General features: G+C 38.9%; 1 protein-coding gene across 1 annotated transcript in view; it reads left to right on the top strand.

Annotated features, from left to right (window-relative positions):
* KNL1 (kinetochore scaffold 1) overlaps window positions 1–22,055 on the top strand; it is a 49,828-nt gene extending 27,773 nt beyond the window's left edge. The window contains exons 14-25 of the mRNA XM_042460173.1: window positions 3,152–3,242; window positions 4,239–4,355; window positions 4,880–4,967; window positions 7,107–7,190; window positions 7,909–7,948; window positions 8,049–8,150; window positions 10,222–10,322; window positions 12,237–12,293; window positions 18,285–18,394; window positions 19,182–19,300; window positions 20,966–21,088; window positions 21,203–22,055. Coding sequence (XP_042316107.1) covers window positions 3,152–3,242; window positions 4,239–4,355; window positions 4,880–4,967; window positions 7,107–7,190; window positions 7,909–7,948; window positions 8,049–8,150; window positions 10,222–10,322; window positions 12,237–12,293; window positions 18,285–18,394; window positions 19,182–19,300; window positions 20,966–21,088; window positions 21,203–21,320 — 1,150 coding nt within the window. The 3' untranslated portion in view covers window positions 21,321–22,055. The remainder of the gene's footprint in view (window positions 1–3,151; window positions 3,243–4,238; window positions 4,356–4,879; window positions 4,968–7,106; window positions 7,191–7,908; window positions 7,949–8,048; window positions 8,151–10,221; window positions 10,323–12,236; window positions 12,294–18,284; window positions 18,395–19,181; window positions 19,301–20,965; window positions 21,089–21,202) is intronic.
* Window positions 22,056–22,548: the final 493 nt, after the last annotated feature.

The raw sequence follows: 22,548 nt of genomic DNA, 5'->3' as shown, positions 1-22,548 counted from the left end.
TGTTTAGAAATCATGGTGCTCGGGTTACGAAATTAATTCGTAACGCGGCCGCTTTCGTAACCCGAAAGCCTTCGTAAGCCGAATTGCCATAGGCGCTAATGGGAAAAGCCGCGATTCCGTGCGAAAAAAGCCGAAAAAAGCACCAAAAGTTTTTTCGTAACCCGAAAAACATTCGTAACCCGAAACAATAATCCCCTATGGGATTTTTCGTATCCCGAAAATCGTACCTGGGTATTCGTATCCCGAGGTACCACTGTACTAACACTGACAATTATATTACCATTTGTCTTCAAATGGTCTTTTTTAATGTGATTTGCATGACAGTATTTACTGGAAGCTTTGCATACTTCATAAGAAAAGATATTGATGATTTCCTGCCTCATTTAGTTAGGTTAGAGAATCCAAATAACCCTGACATTTCTCCTTTCCTTTTGTTCCCCACTTTTAAGTACTGTATAGGTGAGACACAGCAGATTTGATCCATTACCAAGGGCTCTTTAATTATTTTTATTTAAAACTATGTATTCCATATGTATTCAGTAATTTCCAGGGTGGGGAACAGTTGGACGAACCAATAACATATTTGATATTATAGTTTCGACAGGTTCATGTCAGAACAGGCAGCAGATGGAAGGACAGTGCTGCAGTAGTTCAATGAGAGCATATGTAGCCACCTTAATATAGGGGCTTGTGGAAGTCCCATGCTGGTGGAGCTCTGTGCCATCCTGAAAATGAGGGGTGTACTCACCATGAATTTTCATTATGGGATACAGGAGGAGCAATCCACACTCACCTTGGGTGTTGAGGTTAGGGGTAGAGTAGCCAGGGCAGGTTTGAAATAAACTGGCAGGAGAAGGGAAGGGTCCAATGGATATAACTGGGGGGGGGGGGAGGGCTCTTGCATCATTGGTTAGCGCATGGTCTTTAACCCATTGCTGGTGGATGCTCCTCCTGCCATCCAGAACGACAGTTTCAAGATGATTGCAACCCCCTCATTCTATCATGCACATGTTCAATTGTATGCAAAAATATACGAAGAGCCGGCTTGGACTCAGAGAAATAAGAGTGAAGATAGGAAGAAGGTACATCAGAAATCAGCTATGTGATGATGCCAATCTACTAGCAGAAAATGCATAGATTTTGGAACAGTTACTAAGGAAAGCCAAAGAGAAGAGCAAAAGCAGCGTTACTGATGAACATAAAGAAAATAATGACTATAGAGGAGCTACATAAATCAACCTAGAAAATGAGGAAATAGAAATAGTAAATGAGTTCTCATACATACGAACAAACACTGACAGATGAGAGACTGCAGTCAAGAAATAATAAGACTTAGGAATGGGAAGGGCAGCCATGAAAGAACTAGACAAGAGTCTAAAATGTAAGTATACAATTGAGCACTTAATTTAAGATCATCCAAACCATTGTATTTCCCTTCACCATGTACATACGCAAGACTGGACAGTGAATAAAGCCAACAAAAAGAAAATAAACTCATTTGAGCTGTAGTGCTGAAGAAATTGCTGAGAACTTTGTATAGCCAAAAAAGACAAACAAATGGGCCCAGAACATATCAAGCGAGACCTAGCCAAGATGATGAAACTGAGGCTGTTGTACTTTGGCCACATCATGAGAAGGCATGACATTAGAAAGTCTATAATGCTAGGAAAAGTAGAGGGAAGCAGAAAGAGAGGAAGACGGGATGCCAGATGGGTAGACGCAATCAGGGAGGCCACGGGCCTGATCCTGCAGTACCTAAACAGCAGTTTTGACAATAGGGAGAATAGAGATGTCAAACATATGTTTATTTGTTAACTATATACTCTGCCTTTTGGCAGTAAATAGATTTAGTAAAATAAAATGGATACTCAAGATATCTGACAGCAAGAAGCAAATAAACAGATATACTTGAAACAAACATTTTTTTTAAAAAAAATATTAATAGAAAGAATAATATTGAACCAATTAAAACACCTTCAACAACATGTAATCTGAAATGCCAAAACCATGTCTGTATAAAAATTTCTTTGATGACTAAAAGACAGGGGAGAGGAAACTAGTCGGATCTTCCTAATCGGGGAGTATCCACTGCAAAAAACCCTCTTGACTTCAAAGAGTTCCTCTGGTAGTGGTGGGTTCAAGAAAATGGCATCCCTCAAAGATCTCAGAACTGATCAGGCTCCAAGGAAACAACATTTCAAACTGGTTCTCAGTTGTATAATGTCTTATTGGTCAAAACAGACATTCTGAATTGTGGTCAGAAACTTAACTGGCAGCCTCTGAATCTCTTACAAAGGAATCGTGTGCTCCTTGTAACTTACCTCTGTGAGCAGTCTAGGTGCAACATTTTTAACCAGCTGAGGTTTCCAAATGCTTTTCAGAGGCAGTCCTATGCAAAGCACATTGTAGTAGTTCTAACAAGAAGTAACTAGGTTATGTGCCACTGTGGTCATATATATCTCCAGGAATTGGATCAGATGGTTTCCTAGCCTTAGCTGTTCAAATAAACTCTTAGCCAAATCTGAGCAACCAGATATACATCCAAACTGAAAACCCGAGTCTTCCAAGGGAGTATAATAATATCCAACACAACAAACATGGAGAACCTTTGGTCCACCAGATATTTTGACCTTCAACTACCAGAAGCCTCAACCAGTATAAGCTATAATAAGAGATTATGGAAGTTGTAGTCCAAAGCATCTGGAAGCCCACAAGTCACTGTTCCTTTCCTGTTCTATATACATCTATATCATGCCATTTGAGATCCATCTTTCAAAGATTCCTGAAAGCTGCTCCTCAAAGTTATGGGAGTACTGTAGGATGACTTCTGATGCAGCAAAAGCAGGCTGTGTCAGAAGAGGTAGCCTGAGTTGTCTCAATGCTACCAATGGAGTTTAGGTTTGTTTTTGTTTTGTTTTTTTAATTCCAGTCAATATATCTAAGTTTTGGAGATCTTGCAAGACTGCCAGAAGCATCCTGTAGTTAAATTCATGTTAACAGATAATAAAATACTGATATCTTAGAACTGCCACAATAGTGATGAATAGCAGAATATATTTCTGCCTGAAATTGTAAGGCCACTCAAATACATTACAAAGCCCCTTAAAAGAGAATCACATCTTTTATTTATATATATTTATCAATATTTCAGGTTAAAGGTGCATGCAGGTGACCAGGATAAACTTCTAGTGAACGTGCATAAACGTCTATGGGAAGTAATGAGAACCTGTTCTGATGAGGAGGTATGGACAACTGACATATTTTGGCATAATTACAGCTGTTGAGATATGTCAACAGCAGTAATCCAGTGATGCATTTCTTAGATTTTGTTTCTGTTTGGCTATCTCTTTACTGCTCTTTGTGCATTAAGTTCCCATGACTGAATACTCTTTTTCTGTCTAATCTATAGTTGATTTTTAAAAAGGAAGACTAATGTACACACGTAGCTGAAATCCCTTACACCAGTAACCTTGCTGATGTGCAAAAAGGGAAATTCTTAGATCTCTCTTAATTTCAGCAGTAGAGAAACACAGAATTAGTTGTCCACTGTTTGCCTGTGTATCTACAAGATACAACATTCAGCATTGCTTTAAGCAAGAAGGAATTCTTTAGGAGAAGACCACAATTCAAATAGCCAAATATGGAACAATTTGGAATGATTGTTCATATCAGCATAATAAAGTGTAAATGTGCAATGTAATGTGGTAGGTGGAGGGAGGAATTAACTCCTGCAGTAAACCTATCGGTAGCTCTGCATTGAACTGTACATGACACTGGATGTCTTATTGTCTATATTTGTGGTACAGTGGCTTTCAGCATGACAGAACAAACAGTGCCACGTGCCGGAAGGAGTAATGGCATGTGCGCCCAAGGCATGTGTGCGCTGCCACAAGCATAAGCCTCATTACTTCTAGTGGGGCGAGGCTCAAGCATATGTAGAATTTCTCTTATGCGGGGGATCCGGAATGGATTCCCTGTGTAAGGGAAGGGACCACTGTATGTTGTTGTTGTGTGCCTTCAAGTTGTTTTCAGCTTCTCATGAACTTAAGGTGAACCCCTAAGAAAAATTTGTTCAGAGGAGGTTTGCCTTTGCCTTCCTCTGAGGCTGAGAGCATGTGACTTCCTCAAGTTCACCTAGTGGATTTCCATGGCTTAATGAAAACATGCTGTTTTACCAGTATTGTTTCTTTCCTGGTTGTTGCAATATGGTCTTACCCTCTTACTGTCTTTCACCACAGCTGATAGGCTTTGGAGCAGAACTGAACAAAATGAAATCCTGTTTCACTAAGAAGAGTAAAGTACTTGCTCACAAAGGAAAAACAAAATTATATGCAAAGTTGGTGCAGAATGCACAGGTAAATGGTTTAAAGTAAGCAGTATGAAGTAATTATGGACCAGCACATATATAGAAATCTGTTTACCTGCTTATTATATCCTGCTCCTCCTCCCATGACCTTAGCATATATGGAGCAGTTCTGTGTTCCGTCATAACAAGTTTGGGAGATAATGGCTTGCTGATGGTGAGCTTAATGATTGAACATAAATTTGAACTCAAGCCTCCAGTGCATATTGGAACTGGTTTCCTTTACGGTCCCATGAATGGTATAAAAGAACCTAATACCACTGTGTGTTTGATTTAAACATATGTGGACCATATGTGTGCTGCTACAAAATTTCCATCTAGACCAAACAAAGAAAAAGGGGAGGCTTGGTGGGTACAAAAGACTTTGTTAAAAGAAGCTTCTTTGTCAGAGGCTAGTTAACTGTGGCATGTCTGTATTGAGAGGCCTTACTAAGTTCAAATGTAGTTACATAATCATGTACAAATCACATTAAAATAAAAATGAAGTTTAAATACCTTTTTTATTATTATTTTAAGCTCCAGTGGGAAAAACTGCAGTCACGATTAGCTAAAATGGATGAACTTTTAAAAGAAATGGATGGCTGCATTGATGATCTGGAGACAGGTAGAGCTCAAATGTTTTCAGACGATTTTTCTGCTGGAACTTATTTCAGTACCTTTTTTCATCTTAGAGTGGTAGCTGTGTTAATTGATTTCCTTGTAAACTCATTATTGCGTAAGCCTTTGCATGTCTGAGTGCATTTCATTAGATGCTTAGTTTATATACTACTGCTGACATCTGTTTCTGTTTCTTTTATCAACTAGAAAAGGCAAAGAGCTAAATTCAACTTTCTACTGACAATTGTAAGGGAACTTGTTTCCCTCACTGCCATCCCAGTGATTTGGACTGCTTAGGAATTAATTCTGAAGGGTTTCCTGGCCCCACCAGAGCTTTATTTGTGTGTGCACAGGGAGCAGTTGGAGAGAGTGGTGTCATCTCTCCTGATTCTGTTGGATCCCACCATTCCACCAGCAAAATGTCATGGCCAGATACTGCCCAGAAAGTATCATAGCTCTCTGACAAGTGGTTTGATTAGAGCTGGGTTAGATATACATCAGAAATAAATTAAAATGTACATACTTGGGGCATATGAGTAAGAAGGATTAAAACCTGCTATCAGTGGTAGAATTCAAATATATAGCTGTGTTAGTCTGTAGAATCAGTATGTGGAGAGATCTTGTAGCACATTTGAGACTAATTGAAAGAAGTTGGCAGCATGAGCTTTCATAGACTTCAGTCTACTTCCTCAGAGGTCTTCAAAAGCTCATGCTGCCAACCTCTTTCTTTCAGTTAGTCTAAAAGGTGCTACAGTACAAAATCTCTCAACATAGTTAATATCGGTTACTTTTCAAAACTGAAAATACTAGAGGAAACAAATTTAAAAGAAGGTAGGAAAAGTTGTTGAAGTTTTCTGATGAAGCCTCAGAGTCAATTTTTGTAAGCAGCTTTCCTTGTCACTTATGCTGTCACACCCTACTCCCATTTAACAACTGCATAGTTCTAATTTATGTTTGTTTTTATATCCCACCATGTTCTCAGTATGGACAGCATAAGACAGCAAATTTAAGAGAGAAGTGCTGGAAATGTAGGAAGGACATGTAGATTTTATTAATACAGTATGTGGGAGAAACACGGAAGGAGAACTATTTTTTAATTGTGATAGTGCAGATGGTTAAGTGCTCCACAAAGTTAAAATCATTGTATATATTACTGAATACTGTAGAAATGTACCCAGCTGCAGGTTTGGGGGCCCCAGACAAAATTCCCCCAGTTTGCCCCTCTCTGCTTGCCTTCAGTTGCCCAGGATAGAAGGTTGGCTTTGGTAGACCAAAATACATAATGTATGAGATTGATGGGGGGAAATATTTCCAGAATGTTGAATATTATTTATTATAGCAGTATGGGTTGTTATAATATGCCTATTAATACACTTAATTCTAATTCTTGATTCTGACGTAATAAGAATAAATATAAATAATACATTCAGCTAGTTATCGTAAATTTGGGGTCATAATTGAAAAGTGGAAAAATCTAAGAACAATACAAAGAAACTAAAAGCCTTGCTGTAGCCATATGTGGCTTCTGAAGATTTTTGTATTTTGTTGCTGTTATTTTGCATACCACCTGCATCACATTAATTCACATGCTAATGAGTAAGGAACTTTAAAAAAAGTGGAATGACTCAGGATGTCAGATACTGCACTGCAGTGACTTGATGTTACCTTAAACATTCTTTTATTTTTCTGAATACTTTCTTAAGCTAAGAAGTGGCGCAGTGGTTAAATGCCTGTACTGCAGCCATTCACTCAAAACCACAAGGTTGCGAGTTCAAGACCAGCAAAAGGGCCCAAGCTTGACTCAGGCTTGCATCCTTCCGAGGTCGCTAAAATGAGTACCCAGACTGTTGGGGGGGCAAATTAGCTTACTTGCTAATTAGCTTACTTGATGTTCACCGCTATGATCTTTGGAATAGCGGTATATAAATAAAACAAATTATTATTAATTATCAAATGTATATATAGAGAGAACTAAAAGTAGAGAAAAACGAGTCTGAAGAATATTTTATTTTTGGGGATGCAGCTGAATCCTTCAATTTGGAAGCATATTACTTTGCTACAAAGGTTGCATTAATACCTAAATTCATTAGAATATATGTATACTTTTTGAACTGGGTATCCTTTTAAAATACTACTTGATTTTTAGAAGCTGCTGCATTGGAAGAGTCAGAGCTGGATGTCAATGATGTCGTGTCAGCATATGAGTCCAAAGTGAAGAACACTGAAAGAGGTAAGGAGACACCTTTTGAGATGAATCCTGTAAAAAGCTATGAATGGATGCTCAAATGGTAATGGCCATGGTATTTGTGCAGTACTAAAGCATTTTGTTAATGCTGTAAGAATGTGTGAGAGCTCCTGCCTGTATTATAGTATTGCTTAAAAAATTCCCTCCATAGTAGCATGGGAAAAATTGGGGGGGAGTCCTCTTGTATGAGAAGTCTTGTCAGTCTTACCTATATGCTCTGGAAAGTTGTGGCTGCCTGAATCTTCCCAAAGCATGTGCATTTTATGCATATAACATGAACTGAATGCCTATAGTAGTGATGGTGAACCTTTTAGATGCTGAGTGCCCAAACTGCAACCCAAAACCCACTTATTGCAAAGTGCCATGTCCCTCTGGCTTTGTAGTAACAAACTCTAGCAAACTCTGTGCTGGGGCAACAGCACATGTGCCCACAGAGTCAGCTCTGAGTGCCACCTCTGGCACGTGTGCCATAGGTTTGCCATCACTGGCCTATAGGATGATCACATATAATACCACATATGTAGGAATCACTCCATTTTACAAGATTATTTCCATCCAGCAGTTTTACTGAATACAAGTTGGCCTTCAGAGGGGAAACCTAACAGTAGTTTTTTGGAAAATACAACCGCCTTAATCAGATAAAAGAAACAATTTTTCTTATAATATACTTCTAGACTCTTAATGTGTTTTCCCCCATTTTTAGAGCTGGAAAACCTCAGAGTTCAAGAGGAGACTCTTCAAAGGTAGTATATATATTGCATAAGATTTTGACCCATATAAAAATGATTGGCTTTAGCACTATTTGCAGTGTTTTGCTCATGTGTTGCATTTCTGTTCCTTCAGAGATCAATCAAATCTCAGGGATAAAAAGCAACAGATAGTTTCTGAAATACGTCAGCTTCAGGAATATGCAACAAATTGTCAGGGAGTCACAGAAAAATACAAGTAAGTAAATTCATGTAAAGGAGATATTGCTACAATGCCCCCCCCCATATTTACATAAGATTAGTGATATCCTTGAATTTCATTTGCATCAGCGATGAATTCACAATGTAATAATTTCTAACTACCGTATATACTCAACTATAAGTCGAAAAATTTATGCCTCAAAATGAGCTTCAAAATCCCAGAGTAGATGTATATAAGGGTCAATACAGTAATCCCCCCTTTCCAAGGCTGGGATCACCAAAACCAAGAGAAAAAGAGAGAGTTCAAACCTCCTTTGCAAAGCTGGGTTTGGGAGGAAGGCAAGAGAGAAAAGAGAAATGGGGGGAGATCAGCTTTGCATCCAAAACCTCCTTTGCAAAGCTAGGATTCAGGAGGAAGACAAGAGAGAAAGAAATGGGTGGAAATCAGTTTTGCATCCAAAACCTCCTTTGCAAAGGTGGGATCAGGAGGAAGGCAAGAGAGAAAGAGAAATGGGGGGAGATCAGCTTTGCATCCAAAACCTCCTTTGCAAAGCTAGGATCAGGAGGAAGGCAAGAGAGAAAGAAATGGGGGGAGATCAGCTTTGCATCCAAAACCTCCTTTGCAAAGCTAGGATCAGGAGGAAGGCAAGAGAGAAAGAGAAATGGGGGGAATCATAGAGTTGGGAGAGACCACAAGGCCATCCAGTCCAACCCCCTGCCATGCTGGAACTCCCAATCAAAGCATCCCCGACAGATAGCCATCCAGCATCTGTTTAAAAACCTCCAAAGAAGGAGGCTCCACCACACTTCAAAGGAGTATGTTCTACATCTAACAGCTTTTACTGTCAGGAATTTTCCCCTAAAGTTGAGGTGGAATCTCTTTTCCTGTAGCTGTCATGTAGAGGTATGGAAGTACTCAGGATATTTGGAAACTACACTCAGTATTTTATTACAGCAAGTATCATTGATCTCTTAAACTCACCAGATCAGCCTTCTATCCCAAACCTCCTTTGCAAGACTTTTTTCTGGCAAAAGCTGAAGGAATGGCAAGAGAAACAGAGCAGTGATAGGGGTTTGTTTAGTAGTTTTCTGCGTTAAAATCAGGCAAAGTTATAGTTTTTAAAAGAGTATTATTATTATTAACCTTTATTTATAAAGCGCTGTAAATTTACACAGCGCTGAACATACAGTCTTTTAATTAGACGGTTCCCTGAAAAGCTTCCTGGAAACTTATGAACAATAGCCTTGGGGATTGCCTATTCACCTCTTTTGTGATTGCAGTCCTTGTGGTGATTTCAGCAGGGTCAACCAGTGTGCAAACTTTTAAACTGTAATAACCCATTGAAGCATGTTATTGGTTTCATTAAAATATACTTCTACTAAAAAATGTATTCAGAAGATGTTGTAGCATGACCCAACTATGTACATTCCATTCTTTATCAAACTGTTCGTTTCAGTTCAATGTAAATACAATTCTTATGTTACAGGATACAGTATTATGATGTTGCTTTGCAATGAGTCTTCTTTTTTTAAAAAATTGAAGTTGGTGCTTTACTACATGATCAAACTTGCGCTCAAAAGAGTTGTAAAATATAAAATTTTTGGAAAGTTATAAAGTTACAGAAATTAATCACTCCTAGTTCTCTGGCACTGTTTTCTTTTGCTTCATCTTTTAGATCCTTTGTTACACATCCCTAACTTATCTACCCTCGACTTATCTAAGGGTCACATCAAAATAAAAAATTTTGGCCCCAAAACCTGCCCTCGACTTATACATGAGGTCGACTTATACATGAGTATATACAATACACTTCACCTTCAAACATGGGTGGCATGGCATTAAAGGACTGATCAATTAAACAATGACAGAAAAGCCTACTCTGCTTTTCTGTAATTGTTAGGCTAATCCCAGGGAATAAGGCTGAAAGGGCTACAAAAGATCAATCTGTATAGTGCTTTAGGTTAAATTTCACAAACCTTTAGTTTTATGTAGTCTTTAATTGAAAAGAAGGGGAAGCTAGCAAGAAACCAGGTATGGGGAACAGGGGCATGGCAACAGGAAGCTTATATCTTTCAATTCCTTTTGATGATTTTTCCCCCTATTGTAGCTTTTCTGAGTGGGTGATGAAAAAATGGAATGATCACCAGGCAGTTTTCACTTTCCTTTATGATTCTATTGAACTTGTTGTTGCGCTTGAGAGTCCTGTAGGTAAGTTGCGAAAATACAAGGAAATGTAAACTTCAAAAGCTGTACATAAAGTGCATCACTTTTATTTTTTAAGACTGTTTTAGATTAGAAAACCTTATTTTTCAATGTAAAATCTCAGGGCTGCTTGCAAAACTTTGGCCTGTTACAGACTGCCAAAATAAAGCTGGTTCGGGTCTCTTTGGAGGTATGCTGTTTAAATGATGCATGCACCCTAAGAATCCAGAAGCTGCACCAAAGCTGCACTCCAGTGCTTAGGAATGGAGTGTGGCTTTGGCGCGCCCTCCGGACTCTTAGGACCCATGCATCATTTAAATAGCGTACCTCCAAAGAGACCTGAAGCAGCTTTATTTTGGCCATCTGTAACAGGCCTTTGAAACCATAAAAATACAGATTGAGTCTCCCTTATCTGGAACTCTGAAATCCAGAATATTCCCAAAACCAAAACTTTTTCATGGGTAGCTGAGATAGTGATACCTTTGTTTTCTGATTGTTCAGTGTACACAAACAATTTTTCATACACAAAATTATTTAAAATATTGTATAAAACTACCTTCTGGCTCTATGTATAAGGTGTATAAATAAATTTTGTGTTTAGACTTAGGTACCATTTTCAAGATTTTATTATGTATGTATATGCAAATACAGGTATTCTGATTTTTTTAAAAAAAAGAAATCCAAAACACTTCTGGTCCCAAGCATTTTGGAGAAGGGAGACTCAACCTGTGCAGGATGCAGTGGCTCAAGTGGTTAAGACGCCAACTCTGTTGATTGAAAAATCAGCAGGTTGGCAGTTCGAGGTCCGGGTGCTGCATGACAGGGTGAGCTCCCCTCACTAGTCCCAGCTTCTACCAGTTTAGCAGTTCGAAAGCATGCAAATAGAAGTAGATAAATAAGTATCACTCTGGTGGGAAGGTAAACAGCGTTCTGTGCAATCATACTGGCCACATGAGCTGCTCTGATTGTCTTGCTACAGAAGAGTGGGATATAAGTCAAAGTTTTATTTATTTATTTTATTCATTATTATTATCATCACAGAGTAGTCTCTGATAAGACTGGCTCTTCAACTTAGTAAAGGAGATGAGCACCGCCCCCTATGGTCGGACACGACTTGACAACCTTGTCAACAGCTAATACCTTTACCTTTACCCTCAACCTGTACCACGTCAGATGTAACAAAGCTGAGTATGTGGAAAAACTTGTGAATAGGAACAATCACAGAATTTAAATTAGCACATCAGAGCTGTAAAAACGGCACTGACTGAGAATGCATTTTGTCTTTATTTTTATTAAGCAATATTGACCAATTTTACTGAGTGGCATACATTTCAGTTGGAGTAACCTAGGGTCTACAGAAGATCCTTGGTACTGTGAGACTAAATGACTTGAGTGTTTGATCCATACCTTCCTGGCTAATTAAAGGATTCAGGGATGTAAAGTTGAAGGCTTTCATGACCGGCGTCCATTGTTATTTTGGGTTTTTCGGGCTATGTGACTATGTTCTAGAAATGTTTCGCCATTTGAAGATGCCAGCCACAGTTGTTGGTGAAAAATCAGGAATAAACTTCTAGAACATGGTCACATAGCCCGAAAAACCCACAAAAAACTTATGATCCAGGGATGTTTTGTTCACATGGGAAAAAGAGGATGATGGATACCTCATCTGAGAAAGGCATAGCTCCATCCAGGCTTAAGATGGTTGTTGTGATGTTTTTGCTGATAAAACCAACTGTAGAATGTACTGTGTTAGATAAATTTTGGTGGTCTCAAATTTATGAGTGTTAGGCAAAGTATTTGAGTATGTAGTACAGTGTTCCTCTGCCTCGTTTTGACCAAAATCAAAGTAGAACAGTCCAAATAAAGGCAGGCCAACTCAGTAAAAATTGAATTACTGTTCACACTTTTTCTCTATCATAGATGGTGCTGTCTACAGCAACAGGATTGTTAGTGTGAACTTTGAATCTCTCTTGGATGGTAAGGCATTCAGATGTTTTTACAATCCTGTTTCTGAAAGTAGTAGAGTAGTAGTAGAATCTTTACTGCTAAAAACTATGAGCAGTCACAATTCATTAAAGCCATTAAAATAGATCTGAAAGTAGATCTGTATTCTCCAACTTGTCATGTGAAATATAGTACCAGAGTTTGAAGAAATATTAAAAACAAACTGGTATAAAGAGTCTTTGTCTAAGTTTGAAAAAACCTTACAAATATTTTCTTCTTTATGATCTCTGTAACTCACGCAATTGGGTTATTTGCACCTGCTCAGTGCGTCATTCGGAATCTACTAGAGCTGTTAAGCATTTTGACAGTAGCCCCACCCACTCCCCACCTAAATCCTCAGTTTTCATTCACCACAGAAGTATGTCTTAGGAACCTGTCAGAGTATTACTGGTTATTTTTTGTTATTTCTGATTTTATTTCTGGTTATGATTAAGTGGATATGGATTATGGACTTAGGATTTTCAATAGTGCATTCTCTCTGAGACTTAAAGAACAGTCCACAACACTTAATTTTTCCTCTTTTGACTTGATCTCAGACTCCCCTCACAATGAATTGTTGTTGCCTCACGGACATATTTACTTAGTGTTAACTGATTCCTTGAATCATTATAGCCACCTCTAGTTCTTTTTAAAAGTTCACTATATATGCTGGTAAGATCCCCGAAAAGGATGCCACTAATGCCTCCTTTGTTTGGGTGACAGTATAATGTGCACAAACCTAGGTACTTTCAGACCGGCATGCATCACCGGCATGTCAAAAGTGAGAGGTGAGACTTAAGCTATTCCTTTGGGAGCATGCACTGGATGTGGTCGGTCAGGTGGCCAACATATATAAATATAATATTTATATATATAAATATAAATACACACACACACACACACACACACATCACTATATACAGCCTCAACTAGTTCTATTGCTTCTCACCCATCTGTTCTGCCTCAGGCCCCATCTATCCCAACACCCTTGGTATCATCTGTTTGGCTTTAAAATGGTCTTTGGCTAAAGCCATCTCTACTCCATGGAAACAAAATAGTCTTGGACAATAACCATCTCAGAGCCAGCTATGACTTGGACTTAAACACTGAGTTGATCTCTCAGTGTCAAATAAGCTTTTAGTGTACCATCCTTGCAAATTGCTCATAAGCTCCATTAGAAGAAGAAAAAGGAGAAGGAACATTGCTTTCAAACATCCTCTTGGCCTTCCTCTGTTACATTGTTGAAGATTGAGGAGACAGTGGAGAGACAATCTTCTCCCCCCAATCTCAGTCAAATCTGAGTATTCCATAGAATGTAGAGACATTCCTATCTAATCTTTAATATCCACAGCTTCTCTGTAGTTGTTAGAGTAGTATGTAATTTCTGAGGGTGAGGGCCAGGATTCTCCAGCCTCTTTCCACCTCACTCTAGGAGGCTTTTCTTGCTATGAATCAGAATCAAGGGATCCACTATCTTCCATCCCAACAGAGCGGATTTCTGTTCCCATGACTATGGAACCTCGGAATCAACCACTTCCTTTGGTACTATTGTAGCATACTGAACCTGTGCACAAAAGACATCAGTCTCGTTCTCTGCCACACTCTGGTTCATTGGTTTCATGGAGATAATGGTCTTGACGCTTTCAGTACCATCGATTCCAACACTCCCTGGCGCATTGTAGAGACTATTATCAGTATAGAGAGGAGTGGCATGGCCATGGTCATTAAAAGGATGACTCAGCTTATGACTGATAAATCTCCTTTCTACTACCATCCTTATCAGGATTATACTGACACCATGAGTTGGTATGGAGATCAGTACCATCAGCTATGATAACAGTTCAACCTTGTTCTCCTCTACTGTCAGGGATGATGGGAGTTGTGGCTCTTCACCTGGCCTGGAACTCACCACCTGGTTGTGCACCACACTGACCAGTTTTGGCCAGTTGTTATATCTTTGCAAGAGTTGCAGAGAACAGGCTGAAGACCCCGACAAACTGTCCAAGCCTTCTCACTCTTGCTTCCACAGAAGTCTTCACCCTTCTTCACCAGGGTCCTGCTGGTTCTTGTAGCTTCACCCAAGACACCAGACAACTCAGTAGTCTTATATAAAAGATCTACTTTATTCTACTATATACACAGCTCCAAACAATACTCAACTCCTCACTCTACAATCCACTACTACTATCCACTCTACTACCCACAAAATACATTGGGATCCATATTCATTAATATAGTCAAAGCAAGGTACCACCTACTGTGGTCTGTTTCCACCCAGTAGGCGTGTACATCATTCCCATTGGTTCTCTTTGTTCATCCTACAATTAATGATTTCATCATCTCAGCCTTGACCACTTTACAATTGTCAGGTGTGTCCAATTATCCACTATGCATTTCTTGTCCTTGGCACTCAGGACCTGTTAATTGCTTTACCATTCACACCTGTGTGGTTCTCTATTGGCTTCTGCTGAGTCATCCTGACTCTCACATACAAGTTTTATTTCTCTTACTGTATGTCCCATGTTGCTTTTTCCTTAACATCTACAGCATACATCTGGTCAACCTTCCCTTCCAGTACAGAAGAGACTTCACTATCTTAGGTTCATTCTGCACTGAGAACTGTCTTCTGTTGCTCCAACTTGACATTCAGCATTGAGGCCCACAGTTGCAACCAGTTAAAGGGAGATAGCTAGTCAAATATCAGTATTGCCTGTCTTGAAGATTGCCTGCAAGTGTTTCAAGCAGTTCTGAGGAGAATTCTGTCACTTCATTATTGTCACTTTCAGCGGTGGGAAAGTCTCCCTCTGCATTCGTTGGTGATACCAGCCCAGCATTACTTACCTTTGTAGCCCAGATGAAACAAATGGCAAGAGTTTTGAAGTTAAAGGGGAAGCTGGCAGAACTAATGACAGAAGATCCTGTTTTCCAGAGGGTTCAGCAAAAATCCTTCTAAAGCATTAATTCCATTGCTACCTTAACTCATCCAGGTCCTATGGAAATCTTGAATCAACCCATAGTCTGTTCCATCGACCTCTTCAAAAGTTGGAAGGTCTGTACAAAGACACAGAATCTGAGCCCAGCTGGTTCAGATGTGCAGCATCCAAAATTAAACTCCACCATTATGGATGTTGCAGACCTCCCAGAAACTCCTTTCCACTCCTGCTGATCAGGAAGAAAAGAAGCTGGATGCTATTGGGGTGGGGGGTGGGGGTAACTACTAAACTGCTAACCTTCTCTTTCAGATCTCGAATTATGGTGTCTGTACAGGGGCACATCAACAACTTTTATGGGCATTAGGAGTCACTTCATGCAGCTTGCCTACCATGGTTGAAATGTTAACCTAAAAGGATACAACTGTATTTGCTTGATGCTTACTACTGCAGGAAAAATATGGGACATACAGTGGGGTGTTTATTGGTAAAGATTGTTGATCTCATTCCTTGGTGGTTAACAAATGGAAAGAGTTGAGTTGTCTTGAGAAGACCCTTCATGAAAAAAGGGAAGGAAAAGTAACAAATGAGAAGACAGCCTGCCAAAGATTTGAAATTGTGTGTGCTTTAATTATGCTTAGTTCAGACAACAATCATCTCAGGTGTACATCTCTAGTTGTATAAAGGTTTTCTGAGTTTTACTGCTGAAGCCTGGATTTCTGAAGTTGCTGGACTTGACAGAGGCAGAAGATGACCCCTTATTTAGACAGGCTTTCTGAAGAAGAATGCAAGGTGACCTCCATACTAAAGGCAGAGGTTCATGCATTAGCAGGGCAACAGATCATGACAGCTCAACAAGCTGCAGATTGCTCAGGCAAGGCTTTGACTGGAGCTGTGGCTCTTAGGCAACATGCCTGGCTGTCTTCTGGACTCTCATGCCAAGCTAGGGCAATGACTGAAGATTTACCTTTTGATGAGGCAGGTCTGTTCAACTCTGAAACTGATAGTAAGTTGGAACATACTCATAAGATGAGGACAACAGCCAAGTAATTCAGTCTTCACTCTCAATAACAGTCTGCAGCTTAACCCAGGTTATATTGGTCAAGTTGCATGCCATCTTACCATCAGCAACATAGCCCTGAGGGTACTCATCAGCAAGAGCCTATAATGTTGCCTCAGTCTTCCTCACGAAAGAGTTTGTCAACTGGTAGATACAAACAACAGTTCTGAGGAAAGTCTCAGGAGCATTTCAAGCAGCATGTTTGACTTTCAGAAGAACAACAACCTTGCAGTGATGCATTCATCACTTTACTTTCCACCTTTCAAATACAGGGTCTTGTGATTACATCTTGCCTGGGCTTCCATCACCTCAGGCACATGAGTCCTTGATATCATCTGGAGGGGATGCACAATAGAGCATTAGAAGACTCCTGGCCGGGGTTTATCACGTTGCCTTCACTCACACTTAAAAAGGTGGAGACCTTGCTCCTCAAAGGAACCATGGAACCTGTCACTATCTCTCATCTGCATTGGGCGTTTTCATGCAGTACTTCACTATGTCCAAGATGAACAGGGGACTGTGTCCTATTTTCAGTCTCTGAGGTGTCAACTTTTTACGTCCAACCAAGATGCTTCAGGATGGTCACTCTCAACTCTGTCCTATCCTATGTAGAAGGGAGACTGGTTTGCTACACAACATGAGGATGCCTATTTTCACATTACAATCAGACTGTCCCACAAACTTTTCCTCTGCTTTGCAGTAGCAGGATGGGTGTACTGTTTCCGTGTTCATCCTTTTGGCCTTTGCACTGCCCCATGGGTGTTCATCAAGATGCTTAGCTGCTGCTTAAGCATCCAGGAAATTGAGGGTTTAAGTCAGAAGTGTTATAGCTAGGCATGTGGGGAGTGAGTGGGGCTACAACCAAAGCACTTACATAACACCTCTATAAGATTCCAAATGATGCACTGTGCAGGTGTACAGATAACTCATCTGTGTGAGTTCCCAGATGACAATTCAAAGAACTTGTTACAGGTAAACAACATGGCCTTTTTCTTTTATTGGAGTGAAAAAACATTCAGTCAACAGCAAAATTACTAACATGAAGCAAACCAAGCAGCAAATGTATTCAAAGTATCTGTGTGATGTTAATGTACCTATGAACCCTGTCTCATTTAAGAAATAGGTACACAGTTTGAAAGTGATGCATAAGTACTACAATCCGTTTAAAACATGTTAATAACTTTTCAGGCAAACATTGAAATAATTCTACAGAACAAGGTATCTGTGTATACATGTGGTTTTGTATCTATATGGCAAAGTCTGGAAATAAATATTTAATGATGTAAGTAAAACAAAACATGATTAAAATTTCACAAACATCTGTCTATGTCGATGAAAACTCTAGATTGTTACATAAATATTTAGTTACCTCAATGAGTCTAATCAGTGATGTAAGAATAGTGTCAGCTCCCGCTTATTAAATATTTCCTCCCAAAACTTGTGCCAGTTTGTGGAATGACTATTCATCTTAATATGAAACATTAATCATCAAAACACAGAGACTTTAAAAAGTTTGTTTTTGTTACATACAGTCAAGACTGCTTCAACCTTTTGGCTAGTGAAAGGTCCACATTTGTATATATTTTATTTGAAAAACTATATTGTTATTGTTGAGGTTATGTTGGTTGTTTTTTTTAATAAATTAAAACTTTTAATTAAAAGTAGACTGCAGGTGGGAGATCATATGACTGAATACTGCTCTGTATACACACACACACACACACACACCCCTGGATATGAAAAGTAAATAACTAGAACACTTCTTTCTTGCATTTAGCCTCATTTATGCAGACAGTTTTTGTATGAAGGAATCTTCAATCATGTGCCCTGCAACCTAAAATTTGTACTGCCCAGAAACTGGTATATTCCATTAAAAAAGTATTTAATGTGTATTTAAAGTTGTACTTTATAACCTAAAAGTGATATGAATTCAACTTCTATTGGAAATGATTTGAATACAATATTTTGTTGTGTATTGCTTGGTTGTTCTTACAGAAGCAAATGCTTTGCCTTCATCAAAACTCGTACATAGGCTCATCTTCCAGTTTATTGACAGTCAAAGTTCATGGCAGGAGAAATGTTTCACAGTGCATCACCTTTCTCAGGTAATTAACAAGAAACTCAGTTTACAAAGAAAGCGTAACATTTGACCTAGACGGGGCACAGGTAAAAACCCTTCAGCTAGTGTCTCTATTGGTAAAAGTCCCAAGTGCATAAACTTTTGGACAATCACATGGCCTGCAGCCTGGGTTGATAGCATTAGCAGTTGTTATTTGCTGTCACTTGATGCTTGAAGGAGATTTAAAAGAACACATTTTAGTAGTAAATTAGCCATGGTGGCTTGCATTCATACTTTCTGTCAAAGGGAGCACCTGGCATAGAGTTCTATTTAAAATATTCCTGCCACCAGCATCACCTCTCATGTTGTTCTGGGATGTCACCCAACCCTTTGGAGTAAATATTCAAGGAGCACAGGATCGCAGAGGAAGAGAGGAATTGACTTGTCCCCTTCCTCAAACCTTTCTTAGCTTTTGTGCACTCCCCTCCTTGCTTCTGTGCATCTCCCCACACAGACCACTTTGTCCATAGATCTTATTGTTCAGTACTTGAACAATAAGAACATTTTGTTACATCCCGTCAGTTAGTGGAGTTCTAGAGCTCTTTTAGATAATTAAGAGCAGATTCAAAAATTATAGCCCAAATTTAGGCTGCTGCTGCTGCTTCATCATCTTCTGACTACTGATTTGTATGTTCTCTTTTTACTTTGGTTAAATTTATAATAAGTTTAATTTCTAATTAATCAAACATTTCCAAATTCTCTCTTCAAAGTAGTAGTGTAAGATTTTATAGATCTGCCCTTTACAATATTGTTGTGCTTTGATTGCCCATTAGATGTTGCATGAGATATCTCTTGTGGTGAGTCGCTGTCAGCTTCTGGGAGAAGAAATAGAGTTTCTGAATAGATGGGGTGGAAAATTTTATCTGCTCAAAACTGAGGTGAATGATACAAAGTAAGTACCTAGAGTCTGATCTGGTCCTATGTACTGAAGGGCTTGATGCAAAGTATCTGAAAAAATACCATTGGTAAAATTTGAAACTGGTAATGTATGTTATGTCTGTTCAGTACAAAGTTGTGGCACATTTTAGCTTTCCAGATGATTTTAAAAATATTTGCTAGTTCTCTCAGTGGTACTCATGGAACAAAAGATCACAACAGTCCAATATAATATATGAAAATTACAAACTACACCAGCCCAGAGCCAAATTCAAGTATTTCACCTTAAGAGCCAACGATGAAATAAACAAAATTAAAAAGCAGGATCATAATTGATCGGACTTTGTCAAGCACTTAAAAACAACAACCCAGCAGAGATCCCCAAGAGACTTACATAGTTTAAATATAGTTACAGGAAAAGCCCCTTTCCCCATTGGTCAACCACCTAATTTCTAGGCAGGTACACCTGAGTCAGCATGTGGTTTCAGCATTGGGCTGTGACTCTGGAGACCTGAGTTCAGATTGCTACTCTGCCATAGAAACTCACTTGGGCAAGTCCCACAGCCTCAGAAAACGCTGTGATAAGTTTGCCTTAGTGTTGCCATAAGTCATAAATAACTTGAAGGTAAACAACAACAAACACCTGAAAAAGCACTTCATTAAAAGATCCTGGTTGCTGAGCAGATTCATTACAGGAGCAACAGTCTTCCTGGTACTCCAGTCTCGGGGCACATAGGGTTTTATTACATCAAAACTAGCATCTTGAATTCTCTCCAGATACAAAGTTGGCAACTAGTGACATTCTTTTTTTAAAAAAAACTGGCATGCTGTTCACAGTCATGGGGCCCTTTTAACAACTTTACCTGTATTCTGGACCAGTTAAGTTTCCAGAGAAATGTATAATGTGTTATGCCAAACAAGCTTCACTAATCAAACCATGGGCTGGCAGTCAAACCATTCTGGACCATGGATTGCTCCAGTCAGTGGAGCTACAGAAGTTTTAAAAAGATGCTATAAATCATTAATGCCACCTGGTCATCCAGCAGCAAAACTGAAATGAGACATTTACCCAATTTACCAAGTGGATCTTTGTGGGAGAATGTGATCTCCATCCAGTATAAATTTAATATCATATTCCATTTTACCTGTTCATAGTAACTCTGTTTTGTCCAAATTCAGCTTCAGATTGTTAGCTCTTCTCCAGTCCATTTTGGGGTTTAGACACTGCTAGTTATCATTGTTTTCCCTGCATCAGATGAAAGTAATGTATCTACGTACTATTATGTGCATATCAGTGATGGTACACTCTGCATCTCCTTACTTTTCCCAGTCATTTCATGTTGATTGGGGTCAGCAAGATGCAGCCTGCACATTTTTAAATGCCACACCTGCCATCCCCCCCCCCCCAAAAAAGAGGCAGTTTTCCCCCTATCTATAAACAAGAAATCATCTCTTGGAGGCCACTTCCTACACTTAGAGGCCACTCCCCCACACAAAAAAATCCCTGAAAATGCTCCAACAGTTGCTAAAAATGGAGCACCATGAAGCTGTGGGGGCAAAAAATGACCCCCACACCTACAGCAGTTGCCCATTTCTGAAGTATATGCTCAACAGTTATATCAGAATATGATAATGAAGTGCCTCATTAAAATTCTGTCCATGCATATTTTTTCATATGTAGAGTGAAGTTCTTATTCTCCAGTTCTATTGCTTGTTCAAAGTTTGAAGTTGAAATCTTTTTAACTGCCAACTATCCTGCATCACCAGTAGCTTTCGCCATCCAAAAATGCACAGGCAAACTTGGGTAAGTAAAATAAAGCAGATGATTCATGAGCAATAATTATTATAATTTTGTAGAAAAATTTGATTAAAAGTACATCATCTCATCTATACATATATGTACATTTTCTGTTCTCAGCCAAGAAGAAATTTCTGCGGTTTTGTCTAGTGTTCCAGTAGGAACTAACTACTTGAGGCGAATAGTCAAACAGATCAGTCATAATCTGCTCCAGTGTGCTCCTTCGACGATCCACTGACAGCAAAGAGTATCCATTCGATAGTACACTCTACCTCTGGAACATGGAAAAAATCTTGCATCACCTGCTGAGCAGGACTAACTCTATGGCCCAATCTCTACTTACAGATATAGGCAGCATTAATATTTAGCTGTTTGGGGGAAATTAGTGAAAAAAAGAATTTCACATGGTTCCTTTTAAATGTTCTCATCTTCAGGGGCTAACTGTGACTGCCTTTAATTTGTACAGTTTTCAAAGTTCAAATTCTGCAGTTAAGGGGTGTCTTCTAAGTTGCGTTAATTTTGCTATTTATGTAAAAATGTTATTTTCTTGGTGTGGCTCACAATATCAAACTAACTGGAAGTACAAAAATTAAGAGTGCTTTGGGAGAATTGAATGGACCTTCCAGTGATGTTTTAGATATATAAATTCTTGATTATGAGATAGACTCAAAATTAGATTGCATTCATGCTTCTCTTGGTTCAATCCAGCTTCAGAGAAGATGGTCATAATCACTAGAATGGCAGACGTTTATTCAGGCTGGTGGAATTGTTTTTTGCCTCTGTAAAATTTGTTTTACTTTAGTGACACACCCAGAATTTCTCCATTTTCTGGTCTGTGGTTACTGAAAATTGCTGTATGTATGTAAAGTATATTATTTTAAAACTTTTTTTTCAATTTTGCATGTCGATTTTTTTAAAGGTTTTGGTTCCTCTTGTGGAAGAGGAAAGGTGTAATAAACATGTTTAAAATAAACTGGAGTTGGGCAATTAATAATAGCCTGAAGTTACATCAGAGTTCTCAAAAATAATTACAAGAATAATCAAAAACGTGTTACTGAAATACTTCTTGAATTTCTAAAAGAAGACACACTGCTTTCTGATATACTCAGCTTTTTAAACTATAATAGTGGCTGCTCCACACAGGAAATGAGAAACAACCTACTAAAAAAATTATGTTGGTAGGAGAATTATGGGAAGGAAATAAAATTCTTTGGAGGCTTTGGATTCTGCCTTTTCATTTTCATAACTATGCTTGGCCAGCAGAGGGCTCTTCTGCTGCAGTCGTTCATGAAGACTTAAGTTTAAATATGAAATTGCTTAGTTGCTTTGCTGGCTATGAGAAGGCTTCTGATTTGACTATATGAACATTTGCTTTCTTATCCATTTTAGAGGGCAGATCTGCTACCATCAGTGACTGTGCCCATAAGCCAAGAGCACAGCAGTGCTATTAGATGCAATCGTTAAGA

This window comes from Sceloporus undulatus, chromosome 1, assembly GCF_019175285.1.
Source record: "Sceloporus undulatus isolate JIND9_A2432 ecotype Alabama chromosome 1, SceUnd_v1.1, whole genome shotgun sequence".
NCBI lineage: Eukaryota > Metazoa > Chordata > Lepidosauria > Squamata > Phrynosomatidae > Sceloporus > Sceloporus undulatus.
Note: the sequence above shows the minus strand (reverse complement) of the source record. Positions and strands in the feature narration are given on the sequence as shown.